The following is an 18902-nucleotide window of genomic DNA, read 5'->3' on the forward strand; positions in this document are numbered from 1 at the left end:
TGCCATACCTTTAGCCAGCAGGGGGGAGAGGACAGGGATGTAGATGGGGATGTGCTCCACCTCCAGGCCCATCTCTGTGATGGTCTGGAGTCTCCCTCTGAGGCTCACATTCTTCTCTATGAACCTTGCTGGGATCTCAGAGGCTACTCCAAACCTAGTGATCTGACGAGGGTGGTGAGGCACAAAAGACCGAGTTAGAAAAGCATTCATAACTGTTGGTAAGTACAATGTGTTGTAATCAGTTACACTGTAGCTTCCTATGAAGTCACCATGACATATTGTTTCGGTAACACAAAACTGGAACCAATTACTAGTATTCAATTAACTAAACAAAATGACATATTCTATTAGCTAAACACAACGACAGATAAGCAAGACTTCTAAAGTCAAGGGATGGCGATTGATGATCTGGTTAAGAAGAAAAGGATGTTGTTTAGGCTAACTAAACAACATCAACCAGGATAAACACATCAGGCAAACAGCTCATCAACTGGCCACCCTCCATCCTAAATTGACCCTGACCATATAACCTATGCAGAGCAGCCATATGGCATTTCAATTGAACAAGGGGGAATGGCTCATCTCATCTCCAGTCTGGTTAAAACGCCACAATCTGTTGGCGTCTTCAAGAGAATTCCCTTGACATTGGGCAGAGAATTTTCGCCCCAGTCGTCAACCGGGGTTTGTGGGAAACTCGACTCGCTATCTCCTCCTGGTGGAATATGCCTGCATCACAGCTTGCTTTTTATGAATAAGCTAAACTACTTACCAATTTAATACTCCTTGATATTACTATTACGCCGGCAATTGCTAGTCCAGTACTGATGTTCTAGAAGAGAAAACAGCTAGATGTTAGCCAAAGATGTGTTAGCTAACGTTGGGCCTTTATTTCATTTTAACGACATCTGATCTGCGGTCTCATTTGAATGAACCGTCTAATCCCCTTCAATGCTTTCATTTGCATCCCATTTGGTTCTTACCCGGATAATGGTTAAATTATCGTCAGCGAACTGAGAAATGACTGAAATTATGTTTTTAGACGGCTTTTCTCCTTTCTCGTCTGTCTCTGCCTCCCTTCTGGACTCCGGCATGTTGTTGACATGTCTAAAAGACTACAAAAATCGCCCCGCCCACTAAGTAGTGTAGGTAGCGTGGACCAAAAAACCTACAGTACCGTCTGGTGTGGCGTTTTCAATAATGTTTCATTATCTAGTCCACAGGTGTCAAACTCATTCCACGGGGGGCCGAGTGTCTGCGGGTTTTCGCTCCTCCCTTATACTTGATTGATGAATTAACATCACTAATTAGTTAGGAACTCCCCACACCTGGTTGTCTAGGGCTTTATTGAAAGGAAAAACCAAAAACCTGCAGACACTAGGCCCTCCGTGGAATGAGTTTGACACCCCTGATCTAGTCCTATTGCTGCTAAATTGAACTTTATATGTCGTGTATGGAAAATATTATGCAATAGCATCAATTATGTGTGAGATATGTACAAACATTCCTATGAAGTCAAAGGACAGCATGATATTGGAGTAATCCGACACAAAACCATTTGAAACCACTGTGTGTATATATATATATATATATAAGACATGTATTAACATTTTTCCATATTATACATCTTGGGAATATTGGTACAAAAGTTCCTCAGAACATTTTACAGCATAGCATATGTACAAGTCCCATAGGGTACAGTCCAGAGTTGGGGTCCATTCTGTGGAAAATCCAGTCGATGTAGAAAGTAAAGCAAATTTCAATTCCAAATGTTCCCTCATTGAACTATTGAAGAGAATGGATTGCAATTTTAGTGTACTTCCCAAACTGACTGGAATTTCAATGGATTTGACCCCAAACTCTGGTACAGTCACCTTGTAATGTCTGCTCTTTTCAACTTAAAAGAGGTCACGTGAACACTGGCCTCAGAGAGGGTAAGGACAACTCCGACACCAAAGCAGGTTCTTTAAAACCAGCTTTTCTTGTATGTTGGGTATCAAATATTTGTTTGCAGCAGCCCATCACAAATGATTTGTATTCCATGGGAAAGTCAGTAGCTGTCTAGAAGAAAAAGAAACGCACACCTATTTAGGCGAGGTGCTCGCTAGCGGAGTAGAAAAATTAAAAATTAAAGGAGAGCCGCACACTCTAGGAGCTCAGATGCAAAAATATTTAATTTACCAACGTTTCGACAGGCAGGGTACCCTGATGAAGACAGCTTGCCTGTCGAAACGTTGGTAAATTAAATATTTTTGCATCTGAGCTCCTAGCGTGCGGCTCTCCTTCATTTTTAAAGTCAGTAGCTGAACAGTCTTTTAAAAACCCTCTCCTGCAGTAATATTGGAAAATAATTAAGCCAAACAGACATTAAAAAAAAAAAGTTTACATTAATTTAATTTAAATATTTGGTAAATCAAACAAATCATAGCTGCAGTCAAGGTCCATAAATATTTTGAACATTAACCAAGGTATTATTATTTTAGCTGTCTACCACAGCATATTGGGGTTTAAATTAAATAATGAATATGAGCTGAAAATGCAGACTTTTAGCTGTAATTTGAGGGTATTTACATCCAAATCAGGTGAACAGTGTAGGAATTACAGCACGTTTTATATTTATGGACCTGACTGTATACATACATATCCCTATGTAAGTGAATGCCAGTAGAGTTGTACAGGTCACATTAAAAGAACTGTAAAAGAACTGGCACGTATAGACATAAGACCATGTACATACAGCAGCATCACAAGTTGTAAAATAAACAGAAAGTTAAAAAAAAACCGATATGTTCAAGGATAACAAAAGTCTCACAGTATGAAGGCTTTACATCGGTGTGGAAACTCACTTACAGGTTGAAGGCTTTACATTGGTGTGGAAACTCACGTACAGGTTGAAGGCTTTACATCGTTGAGGAAACTCAGTGTGCGTTTTTTTTGTTGTTGTCCCCCACAAAGGAGAAACACCTGATTTAGGATGATCTCATTATACCCCAACCCTGACTTTCACATTTAGAAACTGAGCCACAACTGAATTTGGACCTGTGGTTAGGGACAGAAATGAAGGGAGAAACAGAGAATCTGAATGATCAGGTTTCCACATATGGATCAATGTAAATGTTTTTGTTGTGCAGCCTGATGTGGAATACAAGCAGAGACCCCAAAAAACTAATTTTAAAAATAACTCGTTCATTTCAACAAATACACAGAGAAAATGATCATTTCTATCACACAATCCAAACAGAACCATTATACATGATCCCAGATCCGGACCTGACTGGTTACTGCCTTCTCCCTGTCACACAATCTCTGACCTCTCAGTGCTGGTTTAGAGAAAATACTGTTGTAATCCCCAAAATACAGACATATATTAAAACAGTAATGTTATAATTGAAACATTTCTGTCAAAGGGGCTATGGATTACCATCAAGAATCCAGATGGGATTTCTGACTCCATGTTACAGACACATTTGACCTGTTTATCAAGCAGGCCTTGGTACATCTACATCTCAACATTCAATGTGGTTTGCTTTTTATGTCCATTGATGAAAGTCTTTTCAAATATCAGACATTATAATGACAGTCTGAAGAACCTAGCAAAGGCACAAATAATACAAGTGACAAGTCTAATGAAATAGTTGAAGATACTGAGAATGTGGAACGAGAAGATACTGAGAATGTGGAACGAGAAGAAAGGAGTAAATGTCTACTGTAAATATTCCCTAGTAAGAATAGTTCCTTCTTTTTTTGTTTCCAATGGGACATGAAGTAGTTGAAGCGACAGAAGTCCTGGTGAAGATGTGATGTTGAAAGGAGAAATTGACTGTTGTGGTCCATAGTCTTGTGGTAGCCAGACCACAGCCACAGTTATTTCAAACTAAGAAGTGCTGAAGGACAATATACACACACCGAGCAGAGAAAGAGAAGGGTGGGAAGAACGGAGACTGATAAGTCATCAGAGAAGGGTGAGAGAGGGACAGAGGGGGACAGAGAGGGACATGGAGGGACAGGGAGGGACAGAGAAAGACCAACACAGACCAACTGAAAGTGAGCGAGAAGAAAAGATAAGAGAGGAAGCGTTTATATCAGACTGTAGCTGTCTGGCGATTGGCCTTGCTGGGGTCAGGAAAGTGGTTGTGCGGGTCAAGGAGCTGGGTGAACGTTGTCATTGGCCGATCCTGCACCTCCACGCTGCAGGGCTCTGGTCCTGTAGCCTTCTCATCCTCTTCCCTAGCCACACCCACCACGTTAGACCTATCAACACACACACCACCGACTCCACATAGTAACCGTCCAACGACGTCACACACACACCGCCCTCCTTTACACACAGCTGTAGCGGGGAGGAGAGGGAGACAGAAAGAGACACGTTTAACACAAGTGTTTCCACAAAAATTCACATCATAGCTATTCAATGAACTTACGACATTATAATGAGATAATAGTCAGGTAATTCTCTCTCCCACATACCCCTGCCTCCTCTGAGGAGCCACAGCTCTGTCCGGCGGCTCCCTGGCACTCCTTCGAGGTGAGTGGGTCGACCATCCACAGTGCCAGGGTGGAGGGCCAATTGCCCCCCAGGTTGGTGACTGTGTTCAGCAGGGTCATGTAGGTCCCACCGATCACTGGGTCACTCACTTTAGCATGGAAAGCCATACAGGCCACATACATGCTGTACAGCGCCACCTGTGGGTAAGGAGGGGAAAGGCAGGAGTGGGTGGTGTCCCAAGCTGCATCAAGCACTTATATATTGGCCTTTTTTCACATCGAAGAGCAGGAGAGAAAAGGAGGGGGAGAGAGAGCAGACAAAGGGAGGGGGAGAGAGAGCAGAGAAAGGGAGGGGGGAGGGAGGGAGAGAGAGTAGAGAAAGTGGGGGAGAGAGAGAGAGCAGAGAAAGGGGGGAGAGAGAGCAGACAAAGGGAGGGGGAGAGAACAGAGATGGGATAGATAGTGTGGACAGTGTTACCTGATGCAGTACTATAGTGTAGTAGAGAACAGAGATGGGATAGATAGTGTGGACAGTGTTACCTGATGCAGTGCGTAGCTGAACAGTACTATAGTGTAGTAGTAGAGAGGGAATCCCCCTTCCTGCTTTAAACTGGGAGTCCACCACACCAACACAGCATACCCCAGACCTATCAACAACCTACACAGGAAAACACAAATGTATGAGAAAAGTGTGTGTGTGTGTGTATATGTGTGTGTGTATACGTGTGTGTATGTGTGTGTGTATATGTGTGTGTGTATACGTGTGTGTGTATACGTGCGTATGTGTGTATATCATGTATCACAATAACTTGTGAGTATGTATGTGTGTGTGTGTGTTTGTGTGTATATATGTGTATGTGTGTGTGTGTATATATATGTGTGTGTGTATGTGTATATATGTGTGTGTGTATGTGTGTGTATGTGTGTATCTGTGCGTGCCTGAAGGGAAAGGCCTTGTAGAAGACGTCTAGTGGTCGTGGTCCCGCGGTGTATTTACTGATGATGAGTGGTAGTAGTATCTGCAGGGGAACCATGGGAACGGCCAGTAACGCCAGCTGCTCTTTAGGAACACCTGCCTCTACCAGCTTCAGACCGGTCACTGCGTCTGCTGCAGAGAAACCTATCTGGAGAGAGAAAGAGAAAGAGAAAGAGAAAGAGACAGAGAGAGACAGAGAGAGAGAGAGACAGAGAGAGAGAGAGACAGAGAGAGAGAGAGACAGAGAGAGACAGAGAGAGAGAGAGACAGAGAGAGACAGAGAGAGAGAGAGACAGAGAGAGAGAGAGAGACAGAGAGAGAGAGAGACAGAGAGAGAGAGAGACAGAGAGAGACAGAGAGAGAGACAGAGAGAGAGACAGAGAGAGAGACAGAGAGAGAGACAGAGAGAGAGACAGAGAGAGAGACAGAGAGAGAGACAGAGAGAGAGACAGAGAGAGAGACAGAGAGAGAGACAGAGAGAGAGACAGAGAGAGAGACAGAGAGAGAGACAGAGAGAGAGACAGAGAGAGAGACAGAGAGAGAGACAGACAGAGAGACAGACAGAGAGAGAGACAGAGAGAGAGACAGAGAGAGAGACAGAGAGAGAGACAGAGAGAGAGACAGAGAGAGAGACAGAGACAGAGACAGAGACAGAGACAGAGACAGAGAGACAGAGAGACAGAGAGACAGAGAGACAGAGAGACAGAGAGACAGAGAGACAGAGAGACAGAGAGACAGAGAGACAGAGAGACAGAGAGACAGAGAGACAGAGAGACAGACAGACAGACAGACAGACAGACAGACAGACAGACAGACAGACAGACAGACAGACAGACAGACAGACAGACAGACAGACAGACAGACAGACAGACAGACAGACAGACAGACAGACAGACAGACAGACAGACAGACAGACAGACAGACAGACAGACAGACAGACAGAGAGAGAGAGAGAGAGAGAGAGAGAGAGAGAGAGAGAGAGAGAGAGAGACAGCTAAGTCAGGTACAGGTACCTTTACAGCAAGTGGGTTAAACACAGCACTAGCATGCACAAGGTGACCAGTCAGTGGACCTGTTTAACCTGACTGAGTTACATACAGTACTAGATACACAGGGTGACCAGTCAGTGGACCTGTTTAACCTGACTGAGTTACATACAGTACCAGATACACAAGGTGACCAGTCAGTGGACCTGTTTAACCTGACTGGTTACATACATCACTAGCATGCAGGGAAGTTGTAGATATACCTTAGCAGTGAGCAGCAGAGGGTGAACAGGGAGGGACAGTCTGGCTTGCTTAAAGGGATACTTTGGGATTTTGGCAACAAAGCCCTTTATCTACTTCCCCAGAGTCTGATGAACTCCTGGACAGCATTTTTACGTCTCTGTGTCCCGTATGAAGGAAGTTAGAAGGTAGTTTCGCAAGACAAGGCTAACTAGCGTTAGCGCAATGACTGGAAGTCTATGGTATCTGCTAGCATGCTACATAAAAATGGTATTCACGAGTTCATCAGACTCTGAGGGAGTAGATAAAGGAATTCCTTGGCAAAATCCTGAAGTATCCCTTTAACCTGACTGGGTGACATGTAAGTCAGGTGCAGTAAGCTGTCGGTACCTTAGCAGTGAGCAGCAGACTACAGAAGGTGAACACCGCAGACATCATGTAAAGGTAAGTCAGGTGCAGTAAGCTGTCGGTACCTTAGCAGTGAGCAGCAGGCTACAGAAGGTGAACACCGCAGACATCATGTAAAGGTAAGTCAGGTGCAGTAAGCTGTCGGTACCTTAGCAGTGAGCAGCAGGCTACAGAAGGTGAACACTGCAGACATCATGTAAAGGTAAGTCAGGTGCAGTAAGCTGTCGGTACCTTAGCAGTGAGCAGCAGGCTACAGAAGGTGAACACCGCAGACATCATGTAAAGTTAAGTCAGGTGCAGTAAGCTGTCGGTACCTTAGCAGTGAGCAGCAGACTACAGAAGGTGAACACCGCAGGCATCTTGATGATGGAAACCAGCAGTTTGTATGTTTCCATGACGCTCTGCGTCTCCTCCCGGACCTTCTTCCTCCCGTGCTGTCCCCTGGCGTTCTCCTTCTTCAGAAGGGCCACCAGCGTGGTCGACACCAGGAACACCACGCCCCAGAAAAACAGGAATTCTGCGCCACGGGAGCCAATCACAGACAACGACAATGTTACAGAGTGATTACAACAGCAGAGCAATGGGATACGAAACAGTGCAACGATTATCAACGTTTATTCTCCCATCTTCGATAGAAAGGCCTGTTGACTGCCTCGGCTGGACTGAAAATCATGAGACAATAGTTCACTCCAAAATAACACTTTATTTTCTCTCACTTCAGCTCAAAAACCACTAAGTTAATCACATGACCAATATCTGCACTCTGATTGGAGGATTCCTCCAAAATTGCCCACCAGTTGTTTGGCCTAAAAAAAAATTGCCAGTGTATCAATGGTTTAAAATGGAAGATAATGGAAGCCTGGTACGCCCTAGCGAGATTCAGACTGACAGGACAAAGCCAACTTTGACTAAAGCATTTTATGTAAAAAGCTCAAATCACTCATTTTCCTACAATTGTGATACCATTGTCTTCAGTACACATTGTTATTCAGGGCAAGATGAAGGAATGCAAAACCTGGCCAACGGACTTTCCCTCTTCAGCAGGGAAGGGTTCACCGAGCTTTGCATGTCTATAATTGTGCTTAATACCTTAATACCTTAATACTAGACATCTGTATTACCACTCTTCTTCCTGCTTCATAGACAACCTTCATCCTGCTTCATAGACTACCTTCATCCTGCTTCATAGACTACCTTCATCCTGCTTCATAGACTACCTTCATCCTGCTTCATAGACTACCTTCATCCTGCTTCATAGACTACCTTCATCCTGCTTCATAGACTACCTTCATCCTGCTTCATAGACTACCTTCATCCTGCTTCATAGACTACCTTCATCCTGCTTCATAGACTACCTTCATCCTGCTTCATAGACTACCTTCATTCCTGCTTCATAGACTACCTTCATCCTGCTTCATAGACTACCTTCATCCTGCTTCATAGACTACCTTCATCCTGCTTCATAGACTACCTTCATCCTGCTTCATAGACTACCTTCTTCCTGCTTCATAGACTACCTTCTTCCTGCTTCATAGACTACCTTCTTCCTGCTTCATAGACTACCTTCTTCCTGCTTCATATATTACCTTCCAGCTTCATATATTATCTTCTCTGCTTCCTCATCTTTTTTACCTCCCTGACAGTGTAACAATGCCAGTCTCTCCCTCCCTCCCTGACAGTGTAACGATGCCAGTCTCTCTCTCCCTCCTTGACAGCGTAACGATGCCAGTCTCTCTCTCCCTCCCTGACAGCGTAACGATGCCAGTCTCTCTCTCCCTCCCTGACAGCGTAACGATGCCAGTCTCTCCCTCCCTCCCTGACAGCGTAACGATGCCAGTCTCTCCCTCCCTCCCTGACAGTGTAACGATGCCAGTCTCTCCCTCCCTCCCTGACAGTGTAACGATGCCAGTCTCTCCCTCCCTGACAGTGTAACGATGCCAGTCTCTCCCTCCCTGACAGTGTAACGATGCCAGTCTCTCCCTCCCTCCCTGACAGTGTAACAATGCCAGTCTCTCCCTCCCTCCCTGACAGTGTAACGATGCCAGTCTCTCCCTCCCTCCCTGACAGTGTAACGATGCCAGTCTCTCCCTCCCTCCCTGACACTGTAACGATGCCAGTCTCTCCCTCCCTCCCTGACACTGTAACGATGCCAGTCCCTCCCTCCCTGACAGTGTAACGATGCCAGTCTCTCCCTCCCTGACAGTGTAACGATGCCAGTCTCTCCCTCCCTGACAGTGTAACGATGCCAGTCTCTCCCTCCCTGACAGTGTAACAATGCCAGTCTCTCCCTCCCTGACAGCGTAACGATGCCAGTCTCTCCCTCCCTCCCTCCCTGACAGTGTAACGATGCCAGTCTCTCCCTCCCTCCCTGACAGCGTAACGATGCCAGTCTCTCCCTCCCTCCCTGACACTGTAACGATGCGGGTCTCTCCCTCCCTGACAGTGTAACGATGCCAGTCTCTCCCTCCCTGACAGTGTAACGATGCCAGTCTCTCTCTCCCTCCCTGACACTAACGATGCGGGTCTCTCCCTCCCTCCCTGACAGCGTAACGATGCGGGTCTCTCCCTCCCTCCCTCCCTGACAGTGTAACGATGCCAGTCTCTCCCTGACAGTGTAACGATGCCAGTCTCTCTCTCCCTCCCTGACACTGTAACGATGCCAGTCTCTCCCTCCCTCCCTGACAGTCTCTCCCTCCCTCCCTGACAGTGTAACGATGCCAGTCTCTCTCTCCCTCCCTGACAGTGTAACGATGCCAGTCTCTCTCTCCCTCCCTGACACCTTAACGATGCCAGTCTCTCCCTCCCTCCCTGACAGTGTAACGATGCCAGTCTCTCTCTCCCTCCCTGACAGTGTAACGATGCCACTCTCTCCCTCCCTCCCTGACACTGTAACGATGCCAGTCTCTCTCTCCCTCCCTGACACTGTAACGATGCCAGTCTCTCCCTCCCTCCCTGACAGTGTAACGATGCCAGTCTCTCTCCCTCCCTGACAGTGTAACAATGCCAGTCTCTCCCTGACAGTGTAATGATGCCAGTCTCTCCCTCCCTACCTCCCTGACAGTGTAACAATACCAGTCTCTCTCTACCTACCTGACAGTGTAACAATACCAGTCTCTCTCTACCTACCTGACAGTGTAACAATACCAGTCTCTCTCTACCTACCTGACAGTGTAACAATACCAGTCTCTCTCTACCTACCTACCTGACAGTGTAACAATACCAGTCTCTCTCTACCTCCCTGACAGTGTAACAATACCAGTCTCTCTCTCCCTCCCTGACAGTGTAACAATACCAGTCTCTCCCTCCCTCCCTGACAGTGTAACGATGCCAGTCTCTCTCTCCCTCCCTGACAGTGTAACGATGCCACTCTCTCCCTCCCTCCCTGACACTGTAACGATGCCAGTCTCTCTCTCCCTCCCTGACACTGTAACGATGCCAGTCTCTCCCTCCCTCCCTGACAGTGTAACGATGCCAGTCTCTCTCCCTCCCTGACAGTGTAACAATGCCAGTCTCTCCCTGACAGTGTAATGATGCCAGTCTCTCCCTCCCTACCTCCCTGACAGTGTAACAATACCAGTCTCTCTCTACCTACCTGACAGTGTAACGATGCCAGTCTCTCCCTCCCTACCTCCCTGACAGTGTAACGATGCCAGTCTCTCCCTCCCTACCTCCCTGACAGTGTAACGATGCCAGTCTCTCCCTCCCTACCTCCCTGACAGTGTAACGATGCCAGTCTCTCCCTCCCTACCTCCCTGACAGTGTAACGATGCCAGTCTCTCCCTCCCTACCTCCCTGACAGTGTAACGATGCCAATCTCTCCCTCCCTACCTCCCTGACAGTGTAACGATGCCAGTCTCTCCCTCCCTACCTCCCTGACAGTGAAACGATGCCAGTCTCTCCCTACCTACCTGACAGTGTAACGATGCCAGTCTCTCCCTCCCTCCCTCCCTGACAGTGTAACGATGCCAGTCTCTCCCTACCTCCCTGACAGTGTAACGATGCCAGTCTCTCCCTCCCTACCTCCCTGACAGTATAACGATGCCAGTCTCTCCCTCCCTACCTCCCTGACAGTGTAACGATGCCAGTTTCTCCCTCCCTCCCTGACAGTGTAACGATGCCAGTCTCTCCCTCCCTACCTCCCTGACAGTGTAACGATGCCAGTCTCTCCCTCCCTCCCTGACAGTGTAACGATGCCAGTCTCTCCCTCCCTACCTCCCTGACAGTGTAACGATGCCAGTCTCTCCCTCCCTACCTCCCTGACAGTGTAACGATGCCAGTCTCTCCCTCCCTCCCTGACAGTGTAACGATGCCAGTCTCTCCCTCCCTCCCTGACAGTGTAACGATGCCAGTCTCTCCCTACCTCCCTGACAGTGTAACGATGCCAGTCTCTCCCTCCCTACCTCCCTGACAGTGAAACGATGCCAGTCTCTCCCTACCTCCCTGACAGTGTAACGATGCCAGTCTCTCCCTACCTCCCTGACAGTGTAACGATGCCAGTCTCTCCCTACCTCCCTGACAGTGTAACGATGCCAGTCTCTCCCTACCTCCCTGACAGTGTAACGATGCCAGTCTCTCCCTACCTCCCTGACAGTGTAACGATGCCAGTCTCTCCCTACCTCCCTGACAGTGTAACGATGCCAGTCTCTCCCTCCCTACCTCCCTGACAGTGAAACGATGCCAGTCTCTCCCTCCCTACCTCCCTGACAGTGTAACGATGCCAGTCTCTCCCTCCCTACCTCCCTGACAGTGAAACGATGCCAGTCTCTCCCTACCTACCTGACAGTGTAACGATGCCAGTCTCTCCCTCCCTCCCTCCCTGACAGTGTAACGATGCCAGTCTCTCCCTCCCTCCCTGACACTGTAACGATGCCAGTCTCTCCCTCCCTCCCTGACAGTGTAACGATGCCAGTCTCTCCCTCCCTCCCTGACAGTGTAACGATGCCAGTCTCTCTCTCCCTCCCTGACAGTGTAACGATGCCAGTCTCTCCCTCCCTCCCTGACAGTGTAACGATGCCAGTCTCTCCCTCCCTACCTACCTGACAGTGTAACGATGCCAGTCTCTCCCTCCCTCCCTCCCTGACAGTGTAACGATGCCAGTCTCTCCCTACCTCCCTGACAGTGTAACGATGCCAGTCTCTCCCTCCCTACCTCCCTGACAGTGTAACGATGCCAGTCTCTCCCTCCCTACCTCCCTGACAGTGTAACGATGCCAGTCTCTCCCTCCCTCCCTCCCTGACAGTGTAACGATGCCAGTCTCTCCCTACCTCCCTGACAGTGTAACGATGCCAGTCTCTCCCTCCCTACCTCCCTGACAGTGTAACGATGCCAGTCTCTCCCTCCCTACCTCCCTGACAGTGTAACGATGCCAGTCTCTCCCTCCCTCCCTGACAGTGTAACGATGCCAGTCTCTCCCTCCCTCCCTGACAGTGTAACGATGCCAGTCTCTCCCTCCCTCCCTGACACTGTAACGATGCCAGTCTCTCCCTCCCTTCCTCCCTGACAGTGTAACGATGCCAGTCTCTCCCTCCCTACCTACCTGACAGTGTAACGATGCCAGTCTCTCCCTACCTACCTGACAGTGTAACGATGCCAGTCTCTCCCTCCCTACCTCCCTGACAGTGTAACGATGCCAGTCTCTCCCTCCCTACCTACCTGACAGTGTAACGATGCCAGTCTCTCCCTCCCTACCTACCTGACAGTGTAACGATGCCAGTCTCTCCCTCCCTCCCTGACAGTGTAATGATGCCAGTCTCTCCCTCCCTACCTCCCTGACAGTGTAACGATGCCAGTCTCTCCCTCCCTACCTACCTGACAGTGTAACGATGCCAGTCTCTCCCTCCCTCCCTGACAGTGTAACGATGCCAGTCTCTCCCTCCCTACCTCCCTGACAGTGTAACGATGCCAGTCTCTCCCTCCCTACCTACCTGACAGTGTAACGATGCCAGTCTCTTTAGGCTCTGCTCTCAGGTATTTGTTGCAGAAGTCAGCTGACTCCAGGGCCAGGAAGAGCACGTTGCCTAGGAAGTAGCCAGCAGTCTGTCCCACAGAGTTACAGGTGGAGGCGTAGCCCACATTCTCCCTAGACAGCATGGTCAGAGCCCAGCCATCCACTGCTATGTCCTGGGATCAGGGAATATAACAGAGTCATGTATCACAATAACTTGGGAGTGTGAGTGTGAGTGTGTGTGTGTGTGTGTGTGTGTGTGTGTGTGTGTGTGTGTGTGTGTGTGTGTGTGTGTGTGTGTGTGTGTGAGTGTGTGTGTGTACCTGGGTGGCTGCCAGAAAGGCCAGCATGAAGAACACAGCCGTCAGGGTCACCACGTCGGGGCCCCGCCCCTCGTCACTTTTCAGCAGCGTATCCACGGTAACCGACAGGTACAGCATAAAGAAGCCCAGCAGGTACTGGGTGGGCACCAGCCACGACTTCCTGAGGGGAAGAGAGAGGAGATCATGAGCTTTGAACTCATTTGATTGCAACAGTCAACATTTTAGACACGCAATACAATACATAAAGTAAAACATACACTGACCGTACAAAACATTAAGAACACCTGCTCTTTCCATGACAGACTGACCAGGTGGAAGCTATGAACACCTGTTACTGTGTTTGTTCTAACCAATTTATTGATGTGATTATTATGGGCTATAGGTCAGGTCCTATTGATCACATGCATGCGATGCTACATGTTTCACGTAAAGAGAACGAGGCTTGAGGGAATAGGGAATGTTTCGGGAACAGAACTTTTCAGTCAGAAACAAGTAAGAAACTAAACGGTTGAACTGATGTCGTGGCTTCAGCACGGACGGCGCAATAAACACTTCCTGTGGTGCCTTTTCTCTGCCGTAGGGAGGAGAGAGACAACGTGAGCCAGTCACACAGTGTGACCATCAGGCTCTTTCTTTAGTCATTGGTGTGTCTTCATTATTTAATCAGTGTGCTTAAAGCATCAGACAAGCTCAGCGCATATGTCGCTGATTGTATTCAAACTCATAGGGTGTGTAGACAGACACACAAATGACTAAAGAAAGAGCCTGATGGTCACACTGTGTGACTGGCTCACGTTGTCTCTCTCTCCTCCCTATATGAAAAAATAAGTTTCAACATTTCAACCAATCAATTAAAAGAACAGGATGACTCTCTGGGACTTGTCAGTGTATATCAGTCTTATAAATCCTTGTCTTACCTGCGTCCAAACCGGGTCAGGTAGAGCGCGTCCACCAGCGGGGCCCACAGCAGCTTGAGACTGAAGGGCCAGAAGACAAAGCTGAAGAAGGCCTGGTCCTTGTAGCTGACGTTTTTACCCTGCAGGATGAGAGGGATGCTCCCGGCCAGGCCCAGAGGGATGCCCTGGAGGACATACAGGAAGAGCAGCAGAGATACGTTCCCCAGCTCCCCTCTGATCCCAGGCCGCACCCTGGGATGTCCGTTGTCCTCCGCGTCGTATCCTTGGTGCAGCGCCTCCCCCTCCACCTCCATGTCCATGTCAGGGGTAGTGTTGAGAACCCTGTCCCCGTCCCTCATGTCCCCCTGTGGGACAGCGGGCCTCCTCTGCCGCCCGTTCTTATGTGTGACTGAGTCAGAGAGCTCCATTGTGGCGCCGCGGGCATCCAACCAGCTGTACCCTCTGAAACCTGGAGAGGAAGGAAGCAGTTAGTCAATGTCTAGTAGGAACATCTCTGCTGTGTTCTACCCCTCACACATGTGTTTTCAGATGGGTTACTCTAGGCAGCGACACCTTCCTTTAAGAATGTTCATTATTGACACATTTCTGAGATATTCTCTTTTTGTCCTGATGGAGGTCCTAACAACACCAGCTAGTGTCCATCATCAAAAGAGCTCAGCTTCTGCATAAACAAGGTTGCTAGCTAGAAGTCTTAATCCGGACCAAGGGGAGAGAGAACGTATAAAATGTTGAATAATCATCGTGACAACGCATGTTCAGCTGTGCTGTCAAACACCCCCTCAAACAGTTACCCGTTGACTCAGGCACCAGCAAACTCATGACGTGGGTGGGAATCAAAACAACGCAGCGCCATGACACATAGACAAAAAAATTATAAATCAACGAAACTAAGGAAATCTTATCTAATAAACATAACAGAAGATTATTCGGATTGCTAGAATAAACGAAAAAGCCTCACTGGCATGAAAGCAAAGCAAACAAATGAATGTTCGTTAGCTAACAGTAACGTTACCATGTGGATCGGAATAGCAAAGTCACAAGAAAGGAAAAAAGGCAATGTGAATTTTATAAATATTGGTTAAAATGGTAATTGGAGCTCAAATTATGATGAATGAGATAAGATAAGCATGTTAGCTAGCTGTCATAACGTTACATTGTGACATGCGACGCCACATACCAATATCTAGTAATGATTGTCTATCACCATTCAAGCAATGGATTGTAGTTAGACAGCAAAGATTGCCTTGCACTATGTATGAATTACATTTAATAAGGTAACAGAAATAGCTACCTATTTAGCCTTCACCCGCTAACATCGGCAAGCGCGAGGATGTGTATTTGTGTAACGTCGAAATGTGTCCGAGTGCTTCGGCTGACGTGTCAAACTTCAGTTCATTTCTGTTCCACTAGGATCTGTATCCACATTATTATGTCGTTATTGTGGTTCCATATGCACTCTTGCCACTCAGTACAGTTGCAAACTTTAATAATAATAAAACATTAATTAATAAAAAAATATCTATGTTTAATGTAATAGCTCATCTCTAAGTTAACTATTTGTTACACATTACATAGCTAATACGAGTAATAGATTGTGATTAATAATTAGACGGCTATGGCTTTATAAGGCACTGTGCAAGTGACCGCATTCTTTTCACTTCTTGAGGTGCCATGTACAACAAATCTCTCAAATGATGTGCGCACACACACACGGATCACATTGACACACAGATCTTTATTTATTTTTTAAAAATTGGGGGGGGGGGTAACATAGCTTTAATGTTGAAGATAGATTGTGGCTTCTATAATGTAATTGTCTGCATCATTTCCAATCCGCCATATATATAATGATGATGGAGGCGATGGCTGCCGTTTTATGGGCTCCTAACCAACTGTGCTATTTTGTGTGATTTTTTTTTTGCGTTGTTTGTAATTTGTGACAGAAAAGATCTTTCTGGACATCAGAACAGCGATTACTCACCTCGAACTGGATGAAGATGATTTCTTTATTGAGCCCGACTCAAAGGATATACAGTTTCTCTGAGACCAGGCCCAAATCCACGTCATTTGAGTGAAGAAAACACTGAGGTACAGGGGGCAGAGATCGGAGTGCCTTGTGAGAATTAGTCAGTGAGTGGATAACTCTAGACCACCTTTACTCCGCACACAGAGACGCATACAAAGCTCGCCCTCCATTTGGCAAATCTGACCATAACTCTATCCTAAAATGTACGACTTACAAGCAAAAACTAAAGCAGGAAGTACCAGTGACTCGCTCAACACGGAAGTGGTCAGATGGCGCAGATGCTACGCTACGGGACTGTTTTGCTAGCACAGATTGGAATATGTTTTGGGATTCATCCAATGGCATTGAGGAGTATACCACCTCAGTCTCCGGCTTCATCAATAAGAGCATCGACGATGTCGTCCCCACAGTGACTGTACGTACATATCCCAACCAGAAGCCATGGATTACAGGCAACATCAGCACCGAGCTAAAAGTTAGCGTTGCCACTTTCAAGGAGCGGGACACTAATCCGGACGCATATAAGAAATCCCGCTATGCCCTCAGACGAACCATCAAACAGGCAAAGCGTCAATACAGGACTAAGAATAAACTGACGCTTGTCGGATGTGGCAGGGCTTGCAAATTATTATGGACTACAAAGGGAAACCCAGCCGCAAGCTGTCCAGTGAAGCGAGCCTACCAGAAGGGCTAAATGCCTTTTATACTCGCTTTGACGTAAGCAAAACAGAAGCATGCATGAGAGCACCAGCTGTTCCGGACAACTGTGTGATCCTGCTCTCCGTAGCCGATGTGAGCAAGACCTTTAAACAGGTCAACATTCACAAGGCCGCTGGGCCAGATGGATTACCTGGATGTGTACTCAGAGCAGGTGCAGACCAACTGGCAAGTATCTTCACTGATATTTTCAAACTCTCCCTGACTGAGTCTGTAATACCTACATGTTTCAAGCAGACCACCACAGTCCCTGTGCCCAAGAAGACTAATGTAACCTGCCTAAATGATTAACACACCGTAGCACTCACGTTGGTAGCCATGAGGTACTTTGAAAGGCTGGTCATGGCTCACATCAACACCATCATCCCAGAAAACTTAGACCCACTCCAATTTGCATACTGCCCCAACAGATCCATAGATGACACAATCTCAATCACAATCCACACTGCCCTTTCCCATCTGGACAAAAGGAACACCTATGTGAGAATGCTGTTCATTGACTACAGCTAAGCGTTCCACACCATAGTGCCCAGAAAGCTCATCACTAAGCTAAGGACCCTGGGACTAAACACCTCCCTCTGCAACTGGATCCTGGACCTCCTGACGGGCCGCCCCCAAGTGGTAAGGGAAGGGAACAACACATCTGCCACACTGATCCTCAGCACAGGGGTCCCTCAGGGGTGCGTGCTTAGTCCCCTCCTGTACTCACTGTTCACCACGACTGCGTGGCCAAGCACGTCTCCAACACCCTCATTAAGTTTTCTGACGACACAACAGTAGTAGGCCTGATCACCGACAACGATGAAACAGCCTATAGGGAGAAGGTCAGAGACCTGGCCGTGTGGTGCCAGGACAACAACCTCTCCCTCAACGTAACCAAGACTAAGGAGATGATTGTGGACTACAGGAAAAGGAGTGCCGGACACGCCCCCATTCACATCAACAGGGCTGTAGTGGAGACGGTCGAGAGTTTCAAGTTCTTTGGTGTCAACATCACTAACAAACTATCATGGTCCAAACACAGCAAATTCGTAAAGAGGACACGACAACGCCTTTTACCGCTCAGGAAACTGAAAAGATTTGGCATGCGTCCCCAGATTCTCATAAAGTTATACCGCTGCGTCAACAAGAGCATCATGGCCGGTTGCATCACCGCCTGGTATGACAACTGCTCGGTATCCAACCATAAGGCACTACAGAGGGTAGTGTGTACAGCCTAGTACATCACTGTTGCCAAGCTTCCTGCCATCCAGGAACTCTATACTAGGCGGTGTCAGAGGAAGGGCCAAAAAATTGTCAAAGACTCCAGTCACCCAAGTCATAGACTGTTCTCCCTGCTACCATTCGGCAGTGAAACCGGAGCGCCAAGTCTAGGTCCAAAAGGCTTCTTAACAGCTTCTAGCCCCAAGCTTCTAGCCCCCTGAAATGTTAATCAAATGGTCACCCGGACTATTTACATTGACAACCCCCCCCCCCCCCCCCCCCCCCCCCACACACTTTGTTTTTACACTGCTGCTAATCGCTGTTTATTATCTATGCATTGTCACTTTACCCCTACCTACATGTACCTGTTTCCTAGAGTAAGCTGTACCCCCGCACATTGACTCGGTACCGGTACCACCTGTATATAGCCTCATTATTGTTATTTTATTGTGTTACTTTTTATGTTATTTTTTACTTTAGTTAATTTAGTAAATATTTTCTTAACTCTATTTCTTGAACTTCATTGTTGTTTAATAAGGGCTTGTTAGTAAACATTTCACAGTAGGGTCTATCAATCAATCAAATGTATTTATAAAGCCCTTTTTACATCAGCTGATATCTCAAAGGGCTGTACAGAAACCCAGCCTAAAACCCCAAACAGCAACCAATGCAGATGTAGA

The 18902-nt window shown here is 47.4% G+C and overlaps 1 protein-coding gene across 1 annotated transcript; it reads right to left on the reverse strand.

The window, feature by feature from the left end:
- Nucleotides 1-1579: 1579 nt before the first annotated feature.
- slc33a1 (solute carrier family 33 member 1) lies at nucleotides 1580-15654 on the reverse strand. The gene is made up of 9 exons (XM_055895046.1): nucleotides 15568-15654; nucleotides 14277-14724; nucleotides 13360-13519; nucleotides 13017-13212; nucleotides 7407-7609; nucleotides 5422-5606; nucleotides 5023-5140; nucleotides 4465-4680; nucleotides 1580-4327 (listed from the first exon to the last, which is right to left on the reverse strand). The coding sequence occupies exons 2-9, from the start codon at nucleotides 14681-14683 to the stop codon at nucleotides 4160-4162; spliced, it is 1653 nt and encodes a 550-aa protein (XP_055751021.1). The 5' UTR covers nucleotides 14684-14724; nucleotides 15568-15654; the 3' UTR covers nucleotides 1580-4159.
- Between the last annotated feature and the right edge of the window lie 3248 nt (nucleotides 15655-18902).

The sequence above is a fragment of the Salvelinus fontinalis genome, chromosome 33 (genome assembly GCF_029448725.1).
Source record: "Salvelinus fontinalis isolate EN_2023a chromosome 33, ASM2944872v1, whole genome shotgun sequence".
Classification (NCBI taxonomy): domain Eukaryota; kingdom Metazoa; phylum Chordata; class Actinopteri; order Salmoniformes; family Salmonidae; genus Salvelinus; species Salvelinus fontinalis.